At 46.8% G+C, this 24,796-nt stretch overlaps 1 protein-coding gene across 3 annotated transcripts; it reads left to right on the top strand.

The window, feature by feature from the left end:
- The first annotated feature begins 998 nt into the window (after positions 1-998).
- Positions 999-23,388, top strand: LOC142465694 (uncharacterized). Of its 3 annotated transcripts, none has more exons than XM_075569893.1 (7): positions 999-2,237; positions 2,831-2,859; positions 7,267-7,398; positions 8,140-8,206; positions 19,153-19,266; positions 20,647-21,030; positions 21,683-23,387. In XM_075569893.1, exons 1-7 carry the CDS (start codon positions 1,095-1,097, stop codon positions 22,613-22,615), a joined length of 2,802 nt encoding a protein of 933 aa, XP_075426008.1. In that variant the 5' UTR covers positions 999-1,094; the 3' UTR covers positions 22,616-23,387. The 3 variants fall into 3 exon arrangements, with proteins under 3 accessions (XP_075426008.1, XP_075426010.1, XP_075426009.1); XM_075569895.1 differs by having other exon boundaries at positions 20,647-20,920; positions 21,683-21,784; XM_075569894.1 differs by lacking the exon at positions 19,153-19,266 and having other exon boundaries at positions 21,683-23,388.
- Positions 23,389-24,796: the final 1,408 nt, after the last annotated feature.

Here is a 24,796-nt window from a genome sequence, read left to right on the forward strand (position 1 = left end):
CTGATAAGTAACACGCGGTGCAGAAGAGTACACTATGCTGTATATTGATGCCTAATATCTCTATACACTGATAATTAACACGCAGTGCAGAAGAGTACACTATGCTGTATAATGATGCCTAGTATCTCTATACACTGATAATTACCACGCAGTGCAGAAGCGTACACTGCTGTATAATGATGCCTAGTATCGCTATACACTGATAATTAACACGCAGTGCAGAAGAGTACACTATGCTGTATAATGATGCCTAGTATCTCTATACACTGATAATTAACACGCAGTGCAGAAGAGTACACTATGCTGTATAATGATGCCTAATATCTCTATACGGTGATAATTAAGACGTTGTGCTGAATATCTATATGCTTATAATGAACATGCCACGCTCGATGGTAGTGCAGAGTACACTATGCTGTATAATGGTGCCGAGTATCTGAACTGATAATGAGCACACGCCACTGTATAAATACGCTGATAGGAAGCACACAACTCTGTACACTGATGCTGAGTATCTCTATACACTGTTAATGAACACGCCACGCTGTATAATGGTGATCAGTATCTCTATACACTGATAATGATCATAGTGCAGTATGGTGATGATGAATATTTCAATGCACTGATAACATGCTGCACTGTATAATGATGCTGAGTATCTCTATACATCTACAGTGAACACACCACAATGTAACAATGCCAGGCATTATATAAATGTACCTTGTTCTGCACACAACTCAATAACCTGGATTATTTTATACATATTTACATTCACTCTGTGTGGGGAATTGATTAAATGCCACATTGGTTATTCACAGCCCACAGCATCTCCTGCCTCTTGTGTCAGCACAATGGATTTCTAGCTTGGCTTTGCTGCGCCTGGAGGTCTATAATCTGAGCCAGTCAATAGTCTTCAATATGTGTTGGGGCAGATTTTCCACCCGTGTGTCCTGAGCTTTACTGAGCTCCGTTCTCTACGTCAGTGGGTTTTACTTCCCTCGTTGGTTCATAACCAGCTTCTCTAGAGGAGGGACAGTTCTGATCTCTGCTAGGTGCACAGTCGAAAAGAGAGAAGTCTGAGGTGTCCTTCCGAGATGAATGGTCAGAGAGAGGCTAGGAGAAACCGACTGTCGGAAGCAAGAGCCTCCTGGGAGGATCAGGGCGGTGAGGTGGCAGCTGGAAAATTGAAGGTCTTGGAGAAGTTCTTTACACCGTTGCCCCGTTCTGCCATCTGCGGATCTGTAAAGAGCAGAGGAAAGGAGGGAGGGAGTAGGGATGGAGCACGAGATCCATATTACACAGAGTCTTTCTCTTCTTCTTCCTCACCCTGGTCTTCGGAATCCAACTTCGGAGACCGGGCGGGTTCTTCAGAGTTCCACTCTCAGGTGCTTCACTCCCGCTCCTGCAACGACCTCTCGGCAGGGAGAGGGCGGGACGGTGAGAGAATGAGAGGGCTCGCGGGCAAGGAATGGGGGGCTCCGGGACCGAGGAGAGTGGAGTGCCGGAGCACGGAGAGAATCAATTTGGGGCGTTGTGGGGTCGGATCGGCCAAGCTGAAGAAGGACCCGGGACATGGCAAAGTCATGGGGCTCAAGGAGGGCAGTGGAAGAGTAAGAATGGGGATTAAAATGGATGGAGGCCGTAGAGCCAAGTCCATGGAGGCGCTGGCGGAAAAGGGAATGAGGAAGGGTCGGGAGGTGCCCAAGGGGAAGGTCTTAGAGGAAAAGCAGAGGTTCTCACAGTTCCTGAATGAAATAACCGTCCAGGTAATGAGCCCCTCCAACCTCAGCTCTCTGGGAGTGAAGGAGGGACAGTCTGTGGGCTCACGGGAACCAAGGAAAAACTCCAGCACGGATAGCTCAAGCTCCAGAGGGAAAAGGAGCCAGGGGGTCTCTGTTGTGGAACGTCAAGAGCTGAGGAGGAAGGGGAAGGGCAAGATTGAGCCCGGGCCGAAGTCGGAGCTGGATGCAAGGACGGGGAGTCCTGGGTCATGGAGAAGCAGGGAGATGAGTACCAGTCCTGACTCTGGCTCCTCATCGGCCCGGCAGAGGGGAGGACGAGTAGTCCCGAGATCTGGCTCTACCACAGGCAACAACCAAGCAACGAAGCCCAAAGCTTGCAGCCCACACGGAACATTGAAGGGGAGGGAGATGGCCAAAGGTGGAAGTCAGTTTGTGAAGATAGGAAGAGACAGGGAGGACGAGAGCGGGCGCAGGGGAAGAATTCTGCAAGGGAAGGTGAGGGAGGCCCAGCTCAAGTGCCTGTTCTTTCTCCTTCACACACACACAGTTACACATGACATGTATACACAGCACAGGTACAGTGCGGGCAGTGGCAGTGCCAGCCTCCCCACACACTACTACACCATGACATGTATAGACAGCACAGGTACAGCGCGGGCAGCAGCAGTGCCAGCCTCCCCCTCACACACACTACTACACCACGACATGTATACACAGCACAGGTACAGCACGGGCAGCACCAGCATCCCCCTCACACACAGTACTACACCATGACATGTATACACAGCACGGGCAGCACCAGCATCCCCCTCACACACACTACTACACCATAACATGTATAGACAGCACAGGTACAGCGCGGGCAGCAGCAGTTCCAGCCTCCCCCTCACACACACTACTACACCACGACATGTATACACAGCACAGGTACAGCGCGGGCAGCGGCAGTGCCAGCCTCCCCCTCACACACACTACTACACCACGACATGTATACACAGCGCATGTACAGTGGCAGTCTCCATTTCGATCTAGAATGAATGTGTTATATTCTAATAATCTATTTACTGAGATGTTGCTGTATTTTTCAGACTCAACATGTTGACAACATCCAAAACAGGTCAGTCAGTCAGTATGTATGTATATAGATATATATAGATATAGATATATATCTCTGTCTGTCTATATGTTTATCTATCTGACCCCGGATGACACAACCTTATATGCACACAGCCCTAGCCTCTCTGAGAAGTATTTCAATCTTATTTTTTGAGACTTTAAAAATGGATTTCCCAAAACAACTATTTTTAAACACTGACAAGACTGTAATAATGGTATTTGGGACCAAGGCTACATTTCTAAAGCTTCCAATGACTGAGCTCCAGATCAGAACCAACGCTAATACTGTCCTAGCCCCTTTTACTAGTTTACAATATCTGGGCATATGGTTTGACCCCATTTAACATTTGGGTTGCACATTGATACCCTGACATCCAAAACCTATGCCAAACTAGGTGTACTATATAGGAACAAACCCTCCCTAAGTCTCATGGTCAGGAAATGCATATGTATGTATATCTTTATTTATATAGCGCCATTAATGTACATCACGCTTCACAGCAGTAATACTCGTGACAATCATAGAAATACCAAATAATACAAATTACACATAATGGGAAGAGGTGCTACAGACATAAAAGTGAAATTTCGGAAAAGGAGTCCCTGCTCCGAGGAGCTTACAATCTAATTGGTAAGTAGGAGGAACATACAGAGACAATAGGAGGGCATTTTGGTAAGTGCATCTGCAAGGGGCCAAGCTTTATGTATGAGGTGTATATTATTAGCCACGGAGCTTCCCATATGCTTCTTTAAGGAGGTGAGTTTTAAGATGGGTCTTAAAGGTGGATAGAGAGGGTGCCAGTTGGATATTGAGGGAAAGGGCATTCCAGAGGTGCGGGGCAGTCAGTGAGAAAGGTTTAAGGCGGGAGAGGGCATTAGATACAAAAGGGGGTAGAGAGAAGACATCTTTGAGCGGAACGCAAGAGTCGGGACGGTGCAGAGAGAGAAATTAGGGCTGAGATGTAGGGAGGGGCAGAAGAGTGTAAAGCTTTAAAAGTGAGGCGGAGAATTGAGTGTGTGATGCGGGATTTGATAGGAACTCAGGAGAGGGATTTCAGCAGGGGAGATGCTGAGACAGATTTAGGTAAGAGTAGAGTGATTCTGGCAGCAGCGTTTAGGATAGATTGTAGGGGAGACAGGTGAGAGGCAGGAAGGCCGGACAGCAGGAGGTTACAGTAATCAAGACGGGAGAGAATGAGGGCCTGAGTCAGAGTTTTAGCAGCCAAGCAACAGAGGAAAGGGCGTATCTTTGTTATATTGAGGTTTTAGCTACATTTTGAATGTTAGATAAGAATGTGAGAGAGGACTCTGACTCCTAGGCAGCGTGCTTGTGCTACTGGGTGTATGATAGTACTTCCAACAGTAACGTGGAAGGAGGTAGTAGGGCCAGGATTGGGAGGAAATATGAGGAGAAGCAAAAAACCCGTCTATGAACTCTAAAGGGCCCACTGGCAACAAACGGCAAACACTGCCAGATCCACGATAATATAGGTTAAAAGCGGAACATATATGGGGTTGTAGTGTGCCTAGTAAGGAGGTAGGTGTGGGGGTGGAATGGGTGCAGACCCGCACTGTCCGACAATCCAGCCAGAGGAGAGACAATCATCCCCGGCAAATCCGCTGCAATTAGTACCCTATTCCTGAGGCTAACCGGTATGGAGTGTATCCTGTACTCACGATTGCTACCGTCCCCCTTCACTCCTGGCTTTGCGGTGCACCTGGCTAGGTGTTCAGTGTCCCTCCTTGGCGTCTCTCCGATCGATAAAGCACAGCAAAAATAGAATGATCAGAAGACCTGCCGCTCCTGACAAAAACTAAAACGCACCAGCAAAAATAGATAAAAAAAAACCTTTATTGAACTATATAAAACAGATACTATCCTCAAACAAAAAAGAGACATCCTCCCACGCGTTTCAACTAAAGAGCAGTTGTTGCTTGAAACGCGTGGGAGGATGTTTCTTTTTTGTTTGAGGATAGTATCTGGTTTATGTAGTTCAATAAAGGTTTTTTTTATCTATTTTTGCTGGTGCGTTTTAGTTTTTGTCAGGAGCGGCAGGTCTTCTGATCATTCTAATTTTGCTGGAAGTATGAGGAGCTCTGTTTTTGACATGTTACGTTTAAGTCGGCGGAGGGCCATCCAGGATGATATAGCAGAGAGACATTCAGAAACTTTGGTCTGTACAGCAGGTGTAAGGTCAAGGGTTGAAAAGTACATTTGTGTGTCATCAGCATAGAGGTGATATTTGAACCCAAGAGATGTGATTAGGTCACCTAAAGAGTGTGTGTAAAGAGATAAGAGAGGAGGTCCTAGGACAGAGCCCTGGGGTACCCCCACAGAGAGATCGATAGAGGAGGTGTTAGCAAAAGAGTCACTGAAAGTACGATGGGAGAGGTAAGAGGAGATACAGGATAGCATTTTGTTACGAATTCCAAGAGTATGGAGAATGCGAAGGAGAAGAGTAGCAAATGCTGCAGAGAGGTTGAGTAATATGAAGAGAGTGTAATGACCTTTATCTTTGGCAGCATGAAGGTCATTAGTTATTTTAGTGAGGGCTGTTTCAGTGGAGTGAGCAGTGCAGAAGCCAGATTGTAGAGGGTCTTGGAGAGAATAGGTGGTGAGAAAATGGAGCAAGCGAGAGAATACAAGACGTTCTAGTAGTTTAGAGGCAAAAGGCAGGAGGGAGACAGGACGATAGTTAGAAAGACAGGTAGGGTCAAGCTTGCTGTTTTTTAGTAATGGTATAACTTGCATGTTTGAAAGCGGAGGGAATTGTACCAGAGTAGAGGGAGGAGTTAAAAATGTGTGTGAGCATAGGGATTATAGTAGGAGCCAGAGGTTTAGGAGATGGGAAGGAATGGGGTCAAGAGGGCAAGTGGTAGAGGAAGAAAAGAAGATCAGCAACAATATATCCACCTCTGTGACAGCGGAAAAAGAGTCGATGAAGGCAGGAGGAGAGTTAGGAAGAGGTGTAGGATGGGAGGAGGATACAGAGGGGATGTGTTGCTGTGTGGATTCCACCTTTTCCTTTAAATAGTCAGCAAAGTCCTGAGGTGAGATGGGGAAGAAAAACAGGCCGCAGAGGGTGGTCTGAGTAGGGAGTCAAAGAGAGAGAAGAGTCAGCGTGGGTTAGACTTGTGCATGTTGATTAGTGAAGAAAAGTAGGTTTGTTTAGCTTGAGAGAGGGCAGAATTGAAACAGGATAGCATAAATTTGTAGTACAGGAAGTCTCCAGAGGCTTTCAGAGGAATGAGTGCAGGAACACAGCATGCGCATGTGGGAATTTAGCAGGGTCTGGGGTTAGAAGGGCAAGAACAGCAGAGAGAAAGCGGGACATGTAGATCAAGAGAGGAGGACAGGGCAAAGTTGTAGTTCCTGACCAGGTTGTCAGGGTCTGGAGCAGAGCAGAGAGAGGAGAGGGAGGAGCGTAAAGTGGAATCAAAAGCTGGTAGGTCAATAGAGCACAGGTCTCTGAAGAAATGAGGGGTAGATGGAGGTGGAGAAGGGGAGAAGTGAGAGAGAGAAAATAAGATGAGATAATGGTCAGAGAGAGGAAAGGGGAAAAGGAGAAATCGGAGAGAGAAGTTTTTAGTGAAAACCAGGTCTAGGTAGTGGCCATCCTTGTGGGTGCTGGCTGTAGTCCACTGTTGAATGCCAAAGAAGAGGTTTGAGAGCGAGAGCGTGAAGCCCAAGGGAGAGAGGGGTCATCAATATGGCAATATGGTCATCAATTGGCATATGCTAATTATATACTATGGGGACATAGTATATGGCACAGCATCCCAAATTCACCTTGGCAAACTAGACACCCTCTACAACCCAATATGCCACTTTGTCCTCCAATGTAACTACAACACACATCACTGCGAAATTCTCTAGGAATTAGATTGGCCGTCACTTGACTCAAGGAGCAAAGTCCATTTTTCCTCTCTTAACTTCAAATACTTTGTGGGCAAGTTTCCTGCCTATCTGAACAAGCTCCTCACCCCTACCACACGCAGCACTGATCGTCTCAGATCTGACTCCAAAAGACTGTTCACGGTCTCAAAGTTCAACAAAGTATCTGGCCGCTCCTCCTTCTCTTACCGTGCAGCCCACAGCTGGAAAAATCTACCGGAGACTCTCACAGCCGCCACCAGTCTAAGTTCTTTCAAAACTCAAGCGGTCTCTCGTTTTAATCTGGTCTGTAACTGTTACATACGCCAATAACTTTTTCTAACTGTTCATGAAATGTCTGTAAATATGGCGTGTAACACATAATGGGAAGAAGTTGTCATTATGTCTGTGCCCAGGACATACTTGAAAATGAGAGGTAACTCTCAATGAATTAATTCCTGGTAAAACATTTTAATATATAAAATAAAAACACACCTATTCTCTCTCCTCTCCCGTTCCACTGTTATCTATTAGACTTATTAGTAAGCACTCCCAAGACACGGCAGTCCCGGTACCCATCATACCTCCTCCTGACTGGTGGGGGGACCCTGAGTTCTCTCAGCCCTCAGAAAACAATATGGAGACCCTCACAGGCACATTCAGCAGGTAAGAAACCTGCAGAACTAGTGACGTGTTTAATGGGTTAAAGGGTCAGTCCCACGTAGGAGCAAAGTGACCCAATGACAGGGACGTGTTTAATGGGTTAAAGGGTCAGTCCCACGTAGGAGCAAAGTGAACCAATGACAGGGACGTGTTTAATGGGTTAAAAAAGGGTCAGTCCCACATAGGAGCAAAGTGACCTAATGACAGGGACGTGTTTAATGGGTTAAAAAAGGGTCAGTCCCACATAGGAGCAAAGTGACCTAATGACAGGGACGTGTTTAATGGGTTAAAGGGACAGTCCCATGTAGGAGCAGTGACCTAATGACAGGGACATGTGTAATGGGTTAAAGGGTCAGTCCCACGGAGGGGCAAACTGACCTAATAACAGAGACGTGTTTAATGGGTTTAACTGTCAGTCCTACGTAGGAGCAAAGTGACCTAATTACAGGGTTGTGTTTGATGGGATAAAGGGTCAGTCCCACGTAGGAGTAAAGTGACCTAATGACAGGGACGTGTTTAATGGGTTAAAGGGTCAGTCCCACGTAGGAGCGAAGCGACCTAATTACAGGGTTGTGTTTGATGGGATAAAGGGTCAGTCCCACGTAGGAGCGAAGCGACCTAATTACAGGGTTGTGTTTGATGGGATAAAGGGTCAGTCCCACGTAGGAGCAAAGCGACCTAATTACAGGGTTGTGTTTGATGGGATAAAGGGTCAGTGCTTCTCTGTCACTTTCTTCTTCTCAGGATTAAGGACAGTTTCCCTCAAACTCAAGCAACCAACGAGCTCCAAGAGAAGAATCTTCACTCCTGTGTATGTTTCTAACTTGTGGTGACCGTGACCCTCACTTTGTTGTAACTTCATGGGGGGCTGTCATTGTTTAAGACAGTACAAGATCACTTCCTGCTGTCGGCTATGTTAGTATTAGATCACTTCCTGCTATCAGCTATGTTAGTATTAGATCACTTCCTGCTGTCAGCTATGTTAGTATTAGATCACTTCCTGCTATCGGCTATGTTAGTATTAGATCACTTCCTGCTATTGGCTATGTTAGTATTAGATCACTTCCTGCTGTCGGCTATGTTAGTATTAGATCACTTCCTGCTATCGGCTATGTTAGTATTAGATCACTTCCTGCTATCGGCTATGTTAGTATTAGATCACTTCCTGCTATCGGCTATGTTAGTATTAGATCACTTCCTGCTATCGGCTATGTTAGTATTAGATCACTTCCTGCTGTCAGCTATGTTAGTATTAGAATACTTCCTGCTATCGGCTATGTTAGTATTAGATCACTTTCTGCTATCGGCTATGTTAGTATTAGATCACTTCCTGCTATTGGCTATGTTAGTATTAGATCACTTCCTGCTGTCAGATATGTTAGTATTATATCACTTCCTGCTGTCAGCTATGTTAGTATAGATCACTTCCTGATGTCAGCTATGTTAGTATTAGATCACTTCCTGCTGTCAGCTATGTTAGTATTAGATCACTTCCTGCTATCGGCTATGTTAGTATTAGATCACTTCCTGCTATCGGCTATGTTAGTATTAGATCACTTCCTGCTATCGGCTATGTTAGTATTAGATCACTTCCTGCTGTCAGCTATGTTAGTATTAGAATACTTCCTGCTATCGGCTATGTTAGTATTAGATCACTTTCTGCTATCGGCTATGTTAGTATTAGATCACTTCCTGCTATTGGCTATGTTAGTATTAGATCACTTCCTGCTGTCAGATATGTTAGTATTATATCACTTCCTGCTGTCAGCTATGTTAGTATAGATCACTTCCTGATGTCAGCTATGTTAGTATTAGATCACTTCCTGCTGTCAGCTATGTTAGTATTAGATCACTTCCTGTTGTCAGCAAAGTTAGTATTAGATCACTTCCTGCTGTCAGCTAGGTTAGTATTAGGTTACATTATGTCATCAGTTACCATATAAGGTCACTTCCTGTAATTGAACATGATAGTATTGGATCACTTCCTGTTATCAGTTATGTTTGTATTACGTCCCCTGTCATCAGTGACGATAGTTTGATATACCTGCCAACTACCTCCAGGGTTACAGTGTGATAATGATCCAGTCCTGGCTTTGGCTCCCCATTTGTTCTTGTGTCCGAATCATTAGTATAACGGAGTAAGCGTTAACGAATGTCTGGATTGGATCATTATGACAGGGAACCTGGACGTAATTGACAGGTATAGTATAAGGCCACTTCCTGTTATTGTTCATGATATTAGATAACTTCCTGGCATCATTTGATAGTATTAAGTCAGTTTCTGTAATTAATTATGATGGTATTAGGTCACTTCCTTTCCTGTGTATTTTTTTAAGTATTATGTCACTTTCTACCATTGTTTAACATGATGTCACTTCCTACCATTGTTTAACATGATGTCACTTCCTGCCATTGTTTAACATTATGTCACTTCCTACCATTGTTTAACATGATGTCACTTCCAGCCATTGTTTAACATTATGTCACTTCCTGCCATTGTTTAACATTATGTCACTTCCTGCCATTGTTTAAGATGATGCCACTTCTTGCCGTATGTATATCTTTATTACAACAAGACAAAGTGCCTGCAACAGACTAAGCAAATAATGACTACTTAAATTAGTAATATAATAACCACTAACGGTGCTAGGGACTAGAAGTAATATAACAACGAAAAGAAAAAGAAAAGTGTCCCAACTAAGTGTCCCAACTAAGCACTCAAGTATACTCCATGTATATCTTTATTTATATAGTGCTATCCATGTACGTAGCGCTTTACAGCAGTAACACACGTGGCATAATAGGAATAACAGCTTTAGACATTAAAGTAACATTAGGAAAAGGAGTCCCTGCTCCGAAGAGCTTATGAAGGCAGAAGATCGGGTGCGCCCTACATCCAGGTAGGTATATGTATTAGAAACAGAAAAAACACACAATAGTGCCATGGAGTACAAAAAGGGGGGAAAGTTCCACAATGATACAAGGAGTCAATCCTGGGTGGGCAATCCTCACACAACACCAATGCTCAGCACACCTCCTACATGTTTGGTGAGCCGCCCTACGAATTTCGTTCGTGAGAACTTCTTCAAGGGGTATATGTCTGTAGTCCCCCATCTCTCTCTCTCCTATTTGACGTCGCCCTGAGTCTTGGAAAAGTGCGAAAACTAAAGTACAAATAGGAGAGAGAGATGGAGGACTACAGACATATACCCAATTGAAGAAGTTCTCACGAACGAAACGCGTCGGGCGGCTCTCCACACATGTAGGAGGTGTGCTGAGCATTGGTGTTCCGTGAGGGATTGCCCACCCAGGATTGACTCCTTGTATCGGGGAACTGCTGTGGACGGCCGCCACAAGGTTTTCCTGAGAGAAAAGGAGCGTTGGACGTCCCCTCACTGTCTGACCCAGGGTGGTCCCACGGCTTAAAACCCATCTATGTTTGTGCGTGCTACAGATTTGTTAAATATTTATATTATTATAAAGCAATCTGCACTATATCTTGTGTCCTCTCTTCCATATTTTGGATATCTCCTCTACATCGTCTTGGCGAACTGTGACCTGAGTTGGTTGCTCCTAATAACCGCAAGGCTCTTACTACTCATAATAAATGTGAGTAGGATACTTCTGTGTATCATTGTGGAACTTCCCCCCTTCTTGTACTCCATGGCACTATTGTGTGGTTTTTCTGTTTCTAGTACATATACCTACCTGGATGTGAGTGCACACCCGATCTTCTGCCTTCACTGTCTCTATGGATCTCGATTGCATCCATCTCAGGAGCAGCACCCATTACAGGGCAGTATTTATCCTCATTTATTTGATATCTTCTTTAAATACGGTATTTGCGCTCGATCTTGGTTCACATATCCGAAGAGCTTACACTCTAAATGTATTTTAACATTGGCTCTTTTTAAAGGCGCAATCCCACCTGGTCTGCCAGTTAAATTTCTTCGGGGCTGCTGAATGCAGAAGTGTTTGTCAGTCAAGAGTTTTCTTTACCCTTATGTCACTGTCCTTATCAGAGACACAATAAAGATGTGGGGAGGGGGGGCTCTGGCTGTACGAGCGCTCGCTGATCACACAGTGACATCTAGGGCTGCCAGGTGGCATCTGCAAAAATACTGGACACAATGGTGAAAGGTGCGATGCGCTCGACACACACACACTCTCTCGGCTCCATGCTGTTTCCTCCTCTCCTTGGCCCCACCCCCTGGCTCCTAACACCGCCCCCCTGATTGGCTGCACTACCCAGCAGCAACCAATCAGGATGGAGGAAGCTGCCCAGCCCCCTAGCAACAGCCCTGCTCTCTCCCTGCTCAGAGAAATATATACCGGTATACACATACACACCCAGGGAGGTAATACTGGTATACACATATACACCGAGAGAGGTAATACCGGTATACACATATACACCGAGAGAGGTAATACCGGTATGCACATACACGCCCAGGGAGGTAATACCGGTATACACATACACTCCCAGAGAGGTAATACCAGTATACACATACACACCCAGAGAGGTAATACCGGTATACACATACATGTCCAAAGGGGTAATACCAGTTGTGACAAACGGCTTACTCCGGGGCTCCGTCGTTTGTCCGGGACTGTTTAGAACACGGTCTTTTAGGGTAGGTTAAATGATGAGGCGTCACGTACTGTTCCTTTAAACAGGCTATGCCTGGTTTATTCAGTCCCAGGCACTGAGACTGCCACAGTGCATACAACAGAAAACAGATCAAAACAAAAGCTGCTCACCTGAGCGATAACTTAACTTAGATATCCCTGACTCAGGGTTGGAAGTGGCTTTTCCACTTCCAACAACAAAACATGGTACTTTTGCAGTCTTACACAAATGAACAGAAAGATTGAACCTGTTTGGGGAAGAGGCTTCTCCCCTCTGTAGTTCAGCAGCCTTCCAGCCTCCTGGCTCTTGTGGGGAGACCAGAGCAAACAGGAAATCAGTCTTTCATACCTGATTCCTAATTAACATGACAGGTGACAGAAATCAGGCAGCAGACAAACTCTGGTCTGGATCTCTCATCCCTCAGTTCCAGCGCTTGCCAAACTGTGGGATGGAGTGTATGTATTATAAGGCTGCACTCCCAGGCCAAACAGGATAGAAACTGTCTAGTATCCTGGGAGCCCTATATACGGAATTTATTACCATCCCCTGGTTTCTGTCACATATCCTCCCCCCCAGCTCAGACCTCGAGGGATGAGCGACCATGGATATTAGGGAGTGCATCCTTGACAACCCGTCAGCATTGCCATGTTTGTGCCCTGACCTGTGTTCCACAGAAAATTTAAAGGGTTGTAGGCTTAGGAACCACCTGGTCACTCTAGCATTCTTTTCCCTGTTTTGACACATCCAGGTAAGGGGTGCATGATCTGTGACCAACCGGAATTTTCTCCCCAACAGGTAGTATTTGAGCGTCTCTACAGCCCACTTTATTGCGAGACACTCTTTCTCTACTATGGAGTAATTTTTCTCCTGGGGATTTAGTTTCCTACTTAAATAAAGGATGGGGTGCTCCTCACCTTGAGACTCCTGGGAGAGTACCGCCCCCAGCCCTACCTCAGATGCGTCGGTTTGGACTACGAACTCTTTGGAGAAGTCAGGTGTGACCAACACTGGTTGGGCACAGAGAGCTTCTTTCAGGCTTCTAAAGGCCTGTTCGGTTTCGGGGGACCACTTTACCATTAGCGGTCCTCTTGCTTTTGTGAGGTCAGTTAGTGGGGTTGCCTTAGTTGCAAAATTGGGAATAAACCTTCTATAGTACCCAATTAACCCCAAAAAGGTCCTTACTTGTTTTTTTGTAACTGGCCTTGGCCAATTTTGTATCGCCTCCACTTTGAGTGTTTGGGGTTTGAGTAAACCTCTGCCAATAGAATATCCCAGATACTTGGCCTCCTCCAGACCAATAGTGCATTTAGCGGGGTTAGCAGTTAGTCCAGCAGACCGGACTGCGTCAAGCACAGCTTGGACCTTTGGAAGGTGGGATTGCCAATCTTCACTATGGATTACCACATCATCCAGGTAGGCGGCAGCATACCGAGCATGTGGTTTTAAAATTTTATCCATCATTCTTTGGAATGTGGCGGGAGCTCCATGTAAGCCAAAAGGCAACACCTTATACTGAAAGAGGCCATCTGGGATTGAGAAGGCTGTCTTTTCTTTTGCCCTTTCTGTGAGGGGAACCTGCCAGTACCCTTTTGTTAGGTCTAGGGTTGTGAGATATCGGGCTTTGCCCAGTCTCTCTACAAGTTCATCTACCCTGGGCATAGGATAAGTATCAAATTTTGACACCGCGTTTAGTTTCCGGTAGTCATTACAAAACCTTGTTGTACCATCTGGCTTTGGGACTAAGACTATAGGGCTGTTCCACCCACTTTGGGATTCCTCAATTACACCTAGTTTTAGCATTTTTTTAACCTCTAAACTTATAGCCTTTCTTTTGGCCTCTGGGATTCGGTACGGTTTAAGGTTAACTCGAACCCCCGGTTCAGAGACTAGGTCATGTTCAATTACGCTAGTTCTACCTGGCCGTATAGAGAAGATTTCTTTGTTTCTTCTCACTAAATTCTGAACCTCTCGTTTCTGATGAACAGACAGGGTTTCAGCTATGCTAACCTCTGGGTCAGTTTCTTGATTCTCTGACGGACCTGGGGGTACTAGGGTTAACAAGACTTCTCTATCTTTCCAGGGCTTGTGTAGGTTTATATGGTAAATTTGCTCAGGTTTCCTCCTACCTGGCTGTCTTACCTTATAATTTACTTCTCCCACTCTTTCCAAGACCTCATATGGCCCATGCCATTTAGCAAGGAATTTACTCTCCACGGTGGGAACCAGAACTAGTACCCTATCACCTGGAAAAAAAATTCTGACCCTAGCACCCTTATTATACGTATTCCTCTGTGCTTCTTGAGCTTTCTCCATGTGTTCCCTCACTATGGGTAGGACTGCAGCAATGCGGTCCTGCATCTGGGCAACATGCTCTATTACACTTCTGTAAGGGGTAACCTCGTGTTCCCAAGTCTCTTTGGCTATATCCAGTAAGCCCCTTGGGTGTCGGCCATACAATAGTTCAAACGGGGAGAAGCCTGTGGATGATTGGGGAACTTCCCTAATGGCAAATAACAGGTACGGTAACAAACAATCCCAGTTTTTCCCATCTTTATCAACCGCCCGCCGTAACATGCTCTTTAAGGTTTTATTGAACCTTTCCACTAAACCATCTGTTTGTGGATGATAGACTGAGGTTCTGAGATGCTTGATTTTTAGGAGTTTACATAGCTCTTTTGTTACTTGGGACATAAATGGTGTTCCCTGGTCAGATAGAATCTCTTTAGGAATCCCGACCCGGGAAAACAGAACTACTAACTCTTTTGCTATGTTTTTAGCAGAGGTGCTACGTAGGGGAACTGCCTCCGGATATCGGGTGGCATAATCTAATATTACCAATATATGCTGATGTCCCCTAGCAGACTTTATTAGGGGTCCTACTAGATCCATAGCAATCCGGTCAAATGGTACCTCTATTATGGGAAGGGGTACCAATGGACTGCGGTACGCCTTGAACGGGGCGGTGATCTGACATTCTGGGCATGAGGAACAATAATTCGTAATTTCTGCCAGAACCCCAGGCCAATAGAAGCTTTGGAGAACCTTTTCTTTTGTCTTTTCCACCCCTAGGTGTCCCCCCAATGGATGACTATGTGCGAGGTGTAATACTACGTTACGGAATGTCCGTGGTACCAACAATTGTTTAGTTGTAACTGATTTCCTTTTATCAACCCGATATACTAGGTCGTTCTCTACCTCGAAGTAGGGGTAAGCAAGTGACCTATCTGGTTGGCCAGGAGTACTATTCTGGTCCCGTATATTTCCCCTTGCTACCGCTAATGTGGGGTCCTCCCACTGGGCCTTCTTAAAACTCCCAGGACTGACCTCTAGGTCAGCGAGGGTCTTATCCGGTTCTGGGGTGGTAAGTGTCTGCTCAACATCTTGATTTGGGGTATTCCCTACCAAAGTAGTGATGGGGAAGGGAATTTTACAGCACTCCTCCTTTTCCCCCTTCTTCTTTGGGCCCTCGTCAACCTCCATTTCTGAAAAAGGGAAAGGATTTGTTTCTTCTAATACTTCGTTATGGTCCGCTATTGAACTCTGGGCGCTATTCTGAGCGGGGGACCACATTTTTAGAAAATGGGGAAAGTCGGTCCCTATTAACACATCATGTGCCAGTTTGGGTACAATACCCACCTTGAAATCTAAAGAACCAAACTCTGTTTCAAAAAAAACATCAACAGTGGAATATTCATGATTATCCCCATGTATACAACAAATTGCCACTCTTTGTGAACTGTTTCCCTGTTTCTTCTTAATGGGCAAGAGGTATTCGGACACTAGTGTGACCATGCTCCCAGAGTCAAGAAGTGCCCGAACCCTCTTACCATTAACCTTTACAAATGCCCACAGATGGTTATTCAAGGGGTCCTCTGGGCTAGGGCCCATACATTGGGACAACAGCGAATAATGTTCCACGCTGTTGCATTGCATGGGCTCATCATTTAGTGGGCAGATTTTTGCTGTGTGGCCCCTCTCATGACAATTTACACATTTAGGTACATAGTCTGTGTCCCACTTAGAGCCTTTTCCCGGCTCCCCATGTTGGCTATTGCCCTTAGTGTGCGAACCACTGTTGCTGGTGCTGCGTGAAGGTGGTCGCCGCTCTTCAGCGCCCCTTAACCCCGGTACCCTTTTACCGTCTCTGGAAGAGTCCTGGAACCTCGGGTAGTGGGGTTGCTCCACGACTGTGGGTTGCGGGTGCTCTTCTGCTGCATTGTACCTTTCTACGAGGGCCACAAGCTCATCCGCATTGTGGGGGTCACTCCGACTGACCCAACGGCGTAAGGCAGAGGGAAGTTTCCTCAAGAACTGGTCCATGACCAACCGTTCCACGATGTGGCTGGCTGAGTTGATCTCGGGTTGTAGCCACTTCCGGGCGAGGTGGATGAGGTCATACATCTGGCTTCGGGTGGCTTTATCCATCGTGAAGGACCATGCGTGAAACCTTTGGGCGCGAACAGCCGTGGTTACGCCGAGGCGGGCGAGGATCTCGAACTTCAATTTTGCATAGACGTTAGCTTCGGCTGGCTCTAGATCAAAGTAAGCCTTCTGGGGTTCGCCGCTTAGGAAGGGTGCGATTAGACCAGCCCACTCAGCTTCTGGCCATCCCTCTCTCTGTGCCGTGCGTTCAAACGTGAGAAGATAGGCTTCCACATCATCCGAGGGTCCCATCTTCTGAAGGTAGTGGCTTGCCCTGGTCATTTTCGGAACTGGGGCTGCCGCTGCCAGTGGAAGGTTACTGATAGTCCCCCTCAGGATCTCGAGTTCCTGCTGTAAGCCCTGAGCGAACCGCTGTTGCTCCTCTCTCAGCAAGCGGTTTGTCTCTTGCTGGTTTGCATTCGCGTTTTGCAGGGCTTCATTCGTCTGTTGCTGGTTTGCATTCGCCTGTTGCTGGTTTGCATTCGCCTGTTGCTGGTTTGCATTAATCTCTTGCTGGGCTATTAGCAGCTGTTGCTGGGCTGCATTCGTCTGCTGCTGGTTTGCATTAGTTTCTTGCTGGGCTATTAACAGCTGTTGCTGGATTTCATTCGCGTCTTTCTGGGCAGCGACATTGCGCACCACGTCTTCCATCTTGTTTGCAGAGGATGAAAAAAACTTTTTTTTTTTTTTTTTTTTTTTCTTTCAAAGTTCTTCAACCCGCAGACCCCCTAGTGCTCTGCCCGCATTCTCCACCATATGTGACAAACGGCTTACTCCGGGGCTCCGTCGTTTGTCCGGGACTGTTTAGAACACGGTCTTTTAGGGTAGGTTAAATGATGAGGCGTCACGTACTGTTCCTTTAAACAGGCTATGCCTGGTTTATTCAGTCCCAGGCACTGAGACTGCCACAGTGCATACAACAGAAAACAGATCAAAACAAAAGCTGCTCACCTGAGCGATAACTTAACTTAGATATCCCTGACTCAGGGTTGGAAGTGGCTTTTCCACTTCCAACAACAAAACATGGTACTTTTGCAGTCTTACACAAATGAACAGAAAGATTGAACCTGTTTGGGGAAGAGGCTTCTCCCCTCTGTAGTTCAGCAGCCTTCCAGCCTCCTGGCTCTTGTGGGGAGACCAGAGCAAACAGGAAATCAGTCTTTCATACCTGATTCCTAATTAACATGACAGGTGACAGAAATCAGGCAGCAGACAAACTCTGGTCTGGATCTCTCATCCCTCAGTTCCAGCGCTTGCCAAACTGTGGGATGGAGTGTATGTATTATAAGGCTGCACTCCCAGGCCAAACAGGATAGAAACTGTCTAGTATCCTGGGAGCCCTATATACGGAATTTATTACCATCCCCTGGTTTCTGTCACACAGTATACACATACACGCCCAGAGAGGTAATACTGGTATACACATATACACCCAGGGAGGTAATACTGGTATACACATATACACCGAGAGAGGTAATACCGGTATGCACATACACGCCCAGGGAGGTAATACCGGTATACACATACACACCCAGAGAGGTAATACCGGTATACACATACACGCCCAGGGAGGTAATACCGGTATACACATACACGCCCAGAGAGGTAATACCGGTATACACATACACGCCCAGAGAGGTAATACCGGTATACACGTACACACCCAGGGAGGTAATACTGGTATACACATATACACCCAGAGAGGTAATACCGGTATACACATACATGCCCAGAGAGGTAATACCGGTATACACATACACGCCCAAAGGGGTAATACCGGTATACACATACACGCCCAGAGAGGTAATACCAGTATACACATACACGCCCAGAGAGGTAATACCGGTATACACGTACACACCCAGGGAGGTAATACTGGTATACACATATACACCCAGAGAGGTAATACCGGTATACACAGACACACCCAGAGAGGTAATACCGGTATACACATACATGCCCAGAGAGGTAATACCGGTATACACACACACGCCCAGAGAGGTAACACCGGTATACACATACACGCCCAGAGAGGTAATACCGGTATACACATACACGCCCAAAGGGGTAATACCGATATACACATAGATGGCCAGTATTACCTCTAATTTTTTTACTGGACAGAGTGTCCAAATACAGGACAGTCCGGTTCAATACTGGACACCTGGCAACCCTATGACATCACACAGTGACATCACACGAAGGGAGGAGGCAGAGGAAACTAAACCCCTCCCAAGTCGAACTTCAAAAAATAAATAAAAAATACTTATGGAACCAATCACCCAGATGACACCCTTTAAAATATCAATGGAATGAGTTCACTTGGTTCCAAAGAGGGATTTCCCCTTTGAAGCACTTATTCCCATGACCTATTATTTATATTATTTGTTATTTATATGATATGTATTACTACTGTGAAGCGCTATGTACATTTATGGCGCTATATAAATAAAGACATACAATACAATACAATGTATTGTGGCACTTCCTGTTTCCATTTATTTACTAACTAGGTCCCTTCCTGCTACTGAGCCCCCATCTGCCATCAGCTCACACAATGACCGATTTCCTTCCCTTCTCTTCCCTCCTCTTTCTTCCCTCCTCTTTCTTCTCTCTTCCTTCCTCTCTCTTCCTTCCTCTCTCTCTTCCTTCCTCTCTCTCTTCCTTCCTCTCTCTTCCTCTCTCTTCCTGTCTCGTTTCTTCAGGTACAAAACAAGAATTTGGTGCCTGATAGGGATTCTCTGAACCAGAAGATCACTGAACTTCTGGAACATCTTGTACGGGCCCAAAACACCATCTGTGCCCTGGAGAAGCTCAATGTAAGACCCGCTACTAATCTCCATCCCACCCTACCATTAACCTTCAAGGCTTAAAGCCACAGGTCTTCAAAGTGGGATTACCAGCTTGTAAATTCACTTCCATCATGTCCCTGCACCGCGGGTAGCGAAGATTGTAAAGTCTTCATCTTGAAAATAACAAGTTCTGTGTTTGACATTGAGAGATCTGAGGACCACATTTTAATGGGTGTCCTTTGGGGCAGTAAATCATTCCACTTATGGGTTATCCTACCCACACGGCCTTCAACATGTAAGAACAAAGTTGCCATTGTTAGTGATAAACCAGTTCCAGGGTATAAGCAAATCAGAATCCTTTAATGGCGTAGGGGGGGGGGGGTTACCCTCTTGTTTTCCCATGCGGAGACAGGTTACACATGTTTCAACCATGTCCGTAGCTAGTAACTTGCCTTAAATAACCTACCATCCAGTGGGGAAAGCCAGCATGATGTGGAGAGTACAAGAAAAGGCATTAGCAGCAGGAAGAGAGAGGTAGTGAGGTCACTTTATACTGCAGGTCATTGGTAAGACTATAGAGTACCATGTTCAGTTCTATCGACCAATGCCCATATGTACCAAGCAGCCTTCTGCATAAACCACCTTCGGGCGCTGAAAGAAAACGTACATTCTAGTGGTCTGTATGGTGTCTGCCAGTGGTGGAAGACTGCTTGGTAAATATGGCACATTTCTCTTGGACAGGGGCGGCCAACTCCAGTCCTCAAGAGCCACCAACAGGTCAGGTTTTAAGGTTGAAGTTTCCGTGCTTCAGCACGGGTGGCTCAGTCTTCGAATGAGCCACCGATTGCGCCACCTGTGCTGAAGCAGGGATATCTTTAAAACCTGGCTGGAGTTGGAAACCCCGGCTCTAGAAGATCAGCAGTAAATTAGAGATTGTACAAAGAATAACTACTAAAAAGGTGCGTGATCTACATCCTAAGACTTAGCAGGAAAGACTAACATACCTTGCCGTGTACAGTTGGGAAGAGAGAGGGAGGTGTAACTGGAAACCTTTAAATACATTGAGGGTTTCAGAAAAGTGCAGGACGGGCGCATGTTTCCAAGATTTGCTAGAACAAGATCCCAAGTTGGAGGGAGCCAGGTGCAGGGGGGGTGTGAGGAGGTGCTTCTTCACAGAAAGGATGGTGAAATCGTGCAACAACCACCGAGCAGAGGAGGTAGCAACAAAACAGTACATTACAGTACAGCAACTCAACCGGCTTGGGATAGACACAAGGGGGATCCTAAATATGAGAGGATCCCTAAGAACATAATTGTGGCTGAGATTTAAGAGCAGGTAGAAGAATGGGTAGACAGGAATGGGCAAAGTGGTCCTTATCTGCATCAATGTCTGTCGCTCCATTCCAGGTCTCCTCCTTGCTCAGTCACCCGTCACCCGTTGAGGTCTCCCACCCAACTCTCGATGCTGCCAGCCAATCAGAAGGCCCAAAAGACCTCAACATGTCAGCAGATGTCTCTCCAGAGGCCTATTGCAGAGACAGTGGTGTTAACGTAAATTGGACCGCAGAAGAGGTTTTGGTGGAGATTCCTGCAGGACCAAAGCTGACAGCCTTTTCTCCATGGAGTCCAAGACGGGAGAGGACCCTCCCCATTCTACACCAGCTCTACAACTCCACGGAGAGTGAGTGCAGCTTGGAAGGCATCCTTCCCACCTGCAAACTCCTGTCTCCTCGCTTTCCCTACCTGGGGGAGAGTTTCTCTGATGACAGAAAAGATGGAGGGAGTTCAGACGTAAGAATGCGTGGCTGCACAGAACGCTAGTGTTATGGGGACCTGTTTTATGGGGTAATAGGAGGAGTTATGGGGAGCGGTTATATGGGGCAATAGAAGGAATTATAGGGAGAGGTTATTTGGGGTAATAAGAGGAGTTATAGGGAGCAGTTTTATATGGGGTAATAGGAGGAGATATAGGGAGATTATATGGGGTAATAGGAGGAGTTATAGGGAGCGGTTATATGGGGTAATAGGAGGAGATATAGGGTGAGGTTGTATGGGGTAATAGGAGAAGTAATAGGGAGCAGTTATTTGGGGTTATAGGAAGCGGTTATATGGGGTAATAGGAGATTATAGGGAGAGGTTATATGGAGCAATAGGGGGAGTTATGGGGAGAAGTTATATGGGGCAATAGGAGGAGTTATAGGGAGAGGTTATGTGGAGCAATAGGAGGAGTTATAGAGAGTGCTTATATGGTGTTATAGGAGGAGTTATAGGAAGCGGTTATATGGGACAATAGGAGTTATAGGTTATGGTTATATGGGGCAATAGGAGGAGTTATAAGGAGAGGTTATATGGGGTTATAGGTCATGATTAGATGGGGTAATAGGAGGAGTTATATTTTGCAATTGTATGGGGTAATAGGACAGCTTATCCTTTCTCCCACCAGGGTAGTGACACCAGAGCTGAGCAGAGAGTATCCAGGGCCCTAAAGTGTGATCTGCCCCCTGCCAGCCTTCTCCCCGCCCACCGCTTCTTACCTCGTAGTCAGCGGACGAGGCCCAGCAGCTCTGAAAGTTCTGGGGATGACCTCCTCCTGTCCTGGGGCCATGGGCTATCTCAAGGGTCTGGAATGGACTACCTTTCTGCCCAGAAGATACTGGACACCCTACTGGGGTTGACCTCCTCTGGTAGGTCTCCGACTCCCCACCCCGAAAACTCAGACGTGTCTTCCCCTGCCGGTGTCCCACTGATGGGTGGATACCATACAAGAGCCGTCCTCGGACATACAAATCACCCAATGGGCACCGACCTGGTTTCCAGAGTGGATTCCGAGCATGGTTTCCATGCGGGGTACGCCAAAGGCTCCCCAAACCCTTCCGGCGGATCTCCACACCCTGAAAGTCTTCCTCGCGGCTTCCAAATCCCTTTGCGTCCTCCTAAAGATGATCCCGACTGCGGATCCCACCCTAGTGACTCCAAAGAGACACAGCTTCCATCCAGAAAGTCCCCACTTCCTAGAGGTGTTGCAAACACGGTGCCCCCTCCCAGCGGTGTAGACGAAACTGGTTTCCCCTCATTGGGGGTCTGGGAGGTTCCGTCCCGTTCCAGTATCCTCTCAGAGAGCCCACGCCCTCAAGCGTCAGTCTATTCCCCGGGGTGTTCCTTGGACCCTCACGGCCACCCCTCAGAAACCCATCGGGAGGTGGAAAGGTCAAACAGAGGGCGGGGGAAGAGTCCCAGAACCCCCGGCGGGATGGAGGCTAGGGAGTGTCAGGTCACCTCGAGGTCAAAGATCACCTCAAGGTCAAAGGTCACCTCCTCCAAGATGAGGGCTCAGGGGTTGGGTGATGATGCTTTAGTAGATTCGACCCTTCTTTGAAGAGTCCCCCCTCTGAAGGAACATGCTGCTTTGCAAAGCAGTGCCGAGTATAACTGCTCACTTCCCGAGTTCCCTATTGTTGTGGCAACCACGAGTATTATTGGAACCCTCTGATAATATGTGCTGATCTTTCTAAGTTAGTTATAGATTTGTAGAGATACTTAGCATCATTATTTAGCACAGTGTGTTCATTATCAGTGTATAGATACTCAACATCATTATGCTGCGCACCTCGTTCATTATCAGTGTATAGAGATACAGTGCAGTGTGTTCATCATCAATGTATAGATACTCATCATCATTATACAGCGCAGCATGCTCATTATCAGAGATACTCATCATCATTATACAGCGCAGCATGTCCATTATCACTGTTTAGAGATACTCAGTATCATTATATAGCGCAGAGTGTTCATTATCAGTGTGTAGAGATACTCAGCATTACAATGAGAATTATAGGCTGTGTTTATTGGAAGTAATAACTCCATTTACTGACTCTTAGATTGTAATTTCCATGGGGCAGCTGCCTCTCTCCCTCCCCCTCTCTCTCTCACTCTCCCCCTCCCTCTCCGTCTCTCCACCTCTCTCTCTCCACCCACTCCCCCCCTCCTCCCCCTCCCCCTCTCCTTTTCTCTCCCTCCCCCCTCTCTGCCCCTCCCTCTCTCCTTCCCCTCTCTACATCTCTCCCTTCCCCCCTCTTTCTCTCCCCCCACTCTCCCCCCTCCCTCTCTCCTTCCCCTCTCTCCATCTCTCCCGCCCCCTCTCCCCCTCTTTCTCTCCCCCCCACCCTCTCTCTCCCCCTCCCTCTCTCCCCCCTCCCTCTCTCCCCCTATCTCCCCCCCCCTCTTTCTCTCCCCTCTCTCCTTTCCTCCCCCTCCCTCTCCATCCCTCTCTCTCTCCCTCCCTCTCTCCCCCTCCCCCCTCTCTCCTTTCTTCCCTTCTCCCCCCCCCTCTCTCCCCCTCTTTCTCTCCTCCCTCCCTCTCTCTCTCCCTCCCCCCTCTTTCCCTCCCTCCCTCTCTCTGCCCCTGACTCCCTCCCTCTCTCTCCCCCCATCTCCCTCTCTCCCTCCCCTCTCTCCTTTCCTCCCCTTCTCTCCCTCTCCCTCTTTCTCTCCCCCCTCCCTCTCTCTCCCTCACTCCCTCCCTCTCTCTCCCCCTCCCTCTCTCTCTCCCTCCCTCTCTCCTTCCCCTCCCCCTCTCTCCCCCTCTTTCTCCCCCTCTTTCTCTCCCCCCTCCCTCTCTCTCCCCTCCCCTCCTCTCCCCCTCCCTGCTTTATGAATCCATGATATTTCTGTGCGGCTAAAAATAAAATTCACTCGCCAGGCCGTCTCTTTTCCTTCATTGTGGCGATCAGCCTCGGGTCTGCGGCATGATTTATATACTGAGCTCTGTCTCTCAGTCTATGCCTGTGGCTTTTGGTGACCCAGCGCACCCCTCCTCCTTCTCCGGCACTCTGCTCTCTGAAGGATACTGCTTAACTAGGGACCGCCTCTTTTTTCCAGGGTGGAAGATGAGACATTGCTCGCTGTCCTTTTGGGGGGGCTGGGGGAGAGTGGGTTAATAAATACAGCATTTGATTACCTTTAATGAAAACGAATTACCTAAACTGACTATCGATCTGTGAATATATCCTGATCGTGGGGCTAATTAAATGGCTGCCATTGAATCAATCCTTCTGTCAGTGAAATGCAACAGCTACAATATATCCTTCTATTACGAAGGGTAACATTGTCCATTGTTACAGCTTTCACCTCAGATACAGTCTCCTGCTGGGAACACTGCAACTCTTTGCTGTTTGTGACCATTTGTTGCAAAAGCTCTTTCACTGCCGGGGAGAGGGCAGGGCTCAAAAAGAGAGAGCCTGCTACAGGAGGCGCCGTACATTCAAAAACTCATTAAAAATGGCATTGACTTGAAAAAACATTATTATTATTATTATTATTATTTAATACTACAGAACTACATAGGATTTTCAAAATGTTGCTCTGTAACAGGGGAGTTATCCCTGTTCAGGTAATGTGCCTCTAATCCAGCAGTGTGGTGGTTAACTGCTGGTAGTCAATTAACAAACACCACCTGCCTGATTAGATTGCTTACAAAAGCCTGCCTTTTGGGACAGGAAGGAAGACTCCTTAGCTCACGTGTGAGCTGAACTTTGGAGACAGAGCAGAGGTTCTTGAG

The sequence above is a fragment of the Ascaphus truei genome, chromosome 14, assembly GCF_040206685.1.
Source record: "Ascaphus truei isolate aAscTru1 chromosome 14, aAscTru1.hap1, whole genome shotgun sequence".
NCBI classification, from domain to species: domain Eukaryota; kingdom Metazoa; phylum Chordata; class Amphibia; order Anura; family Ascaphidae; genus Ascaphus; species Ascaphus truei.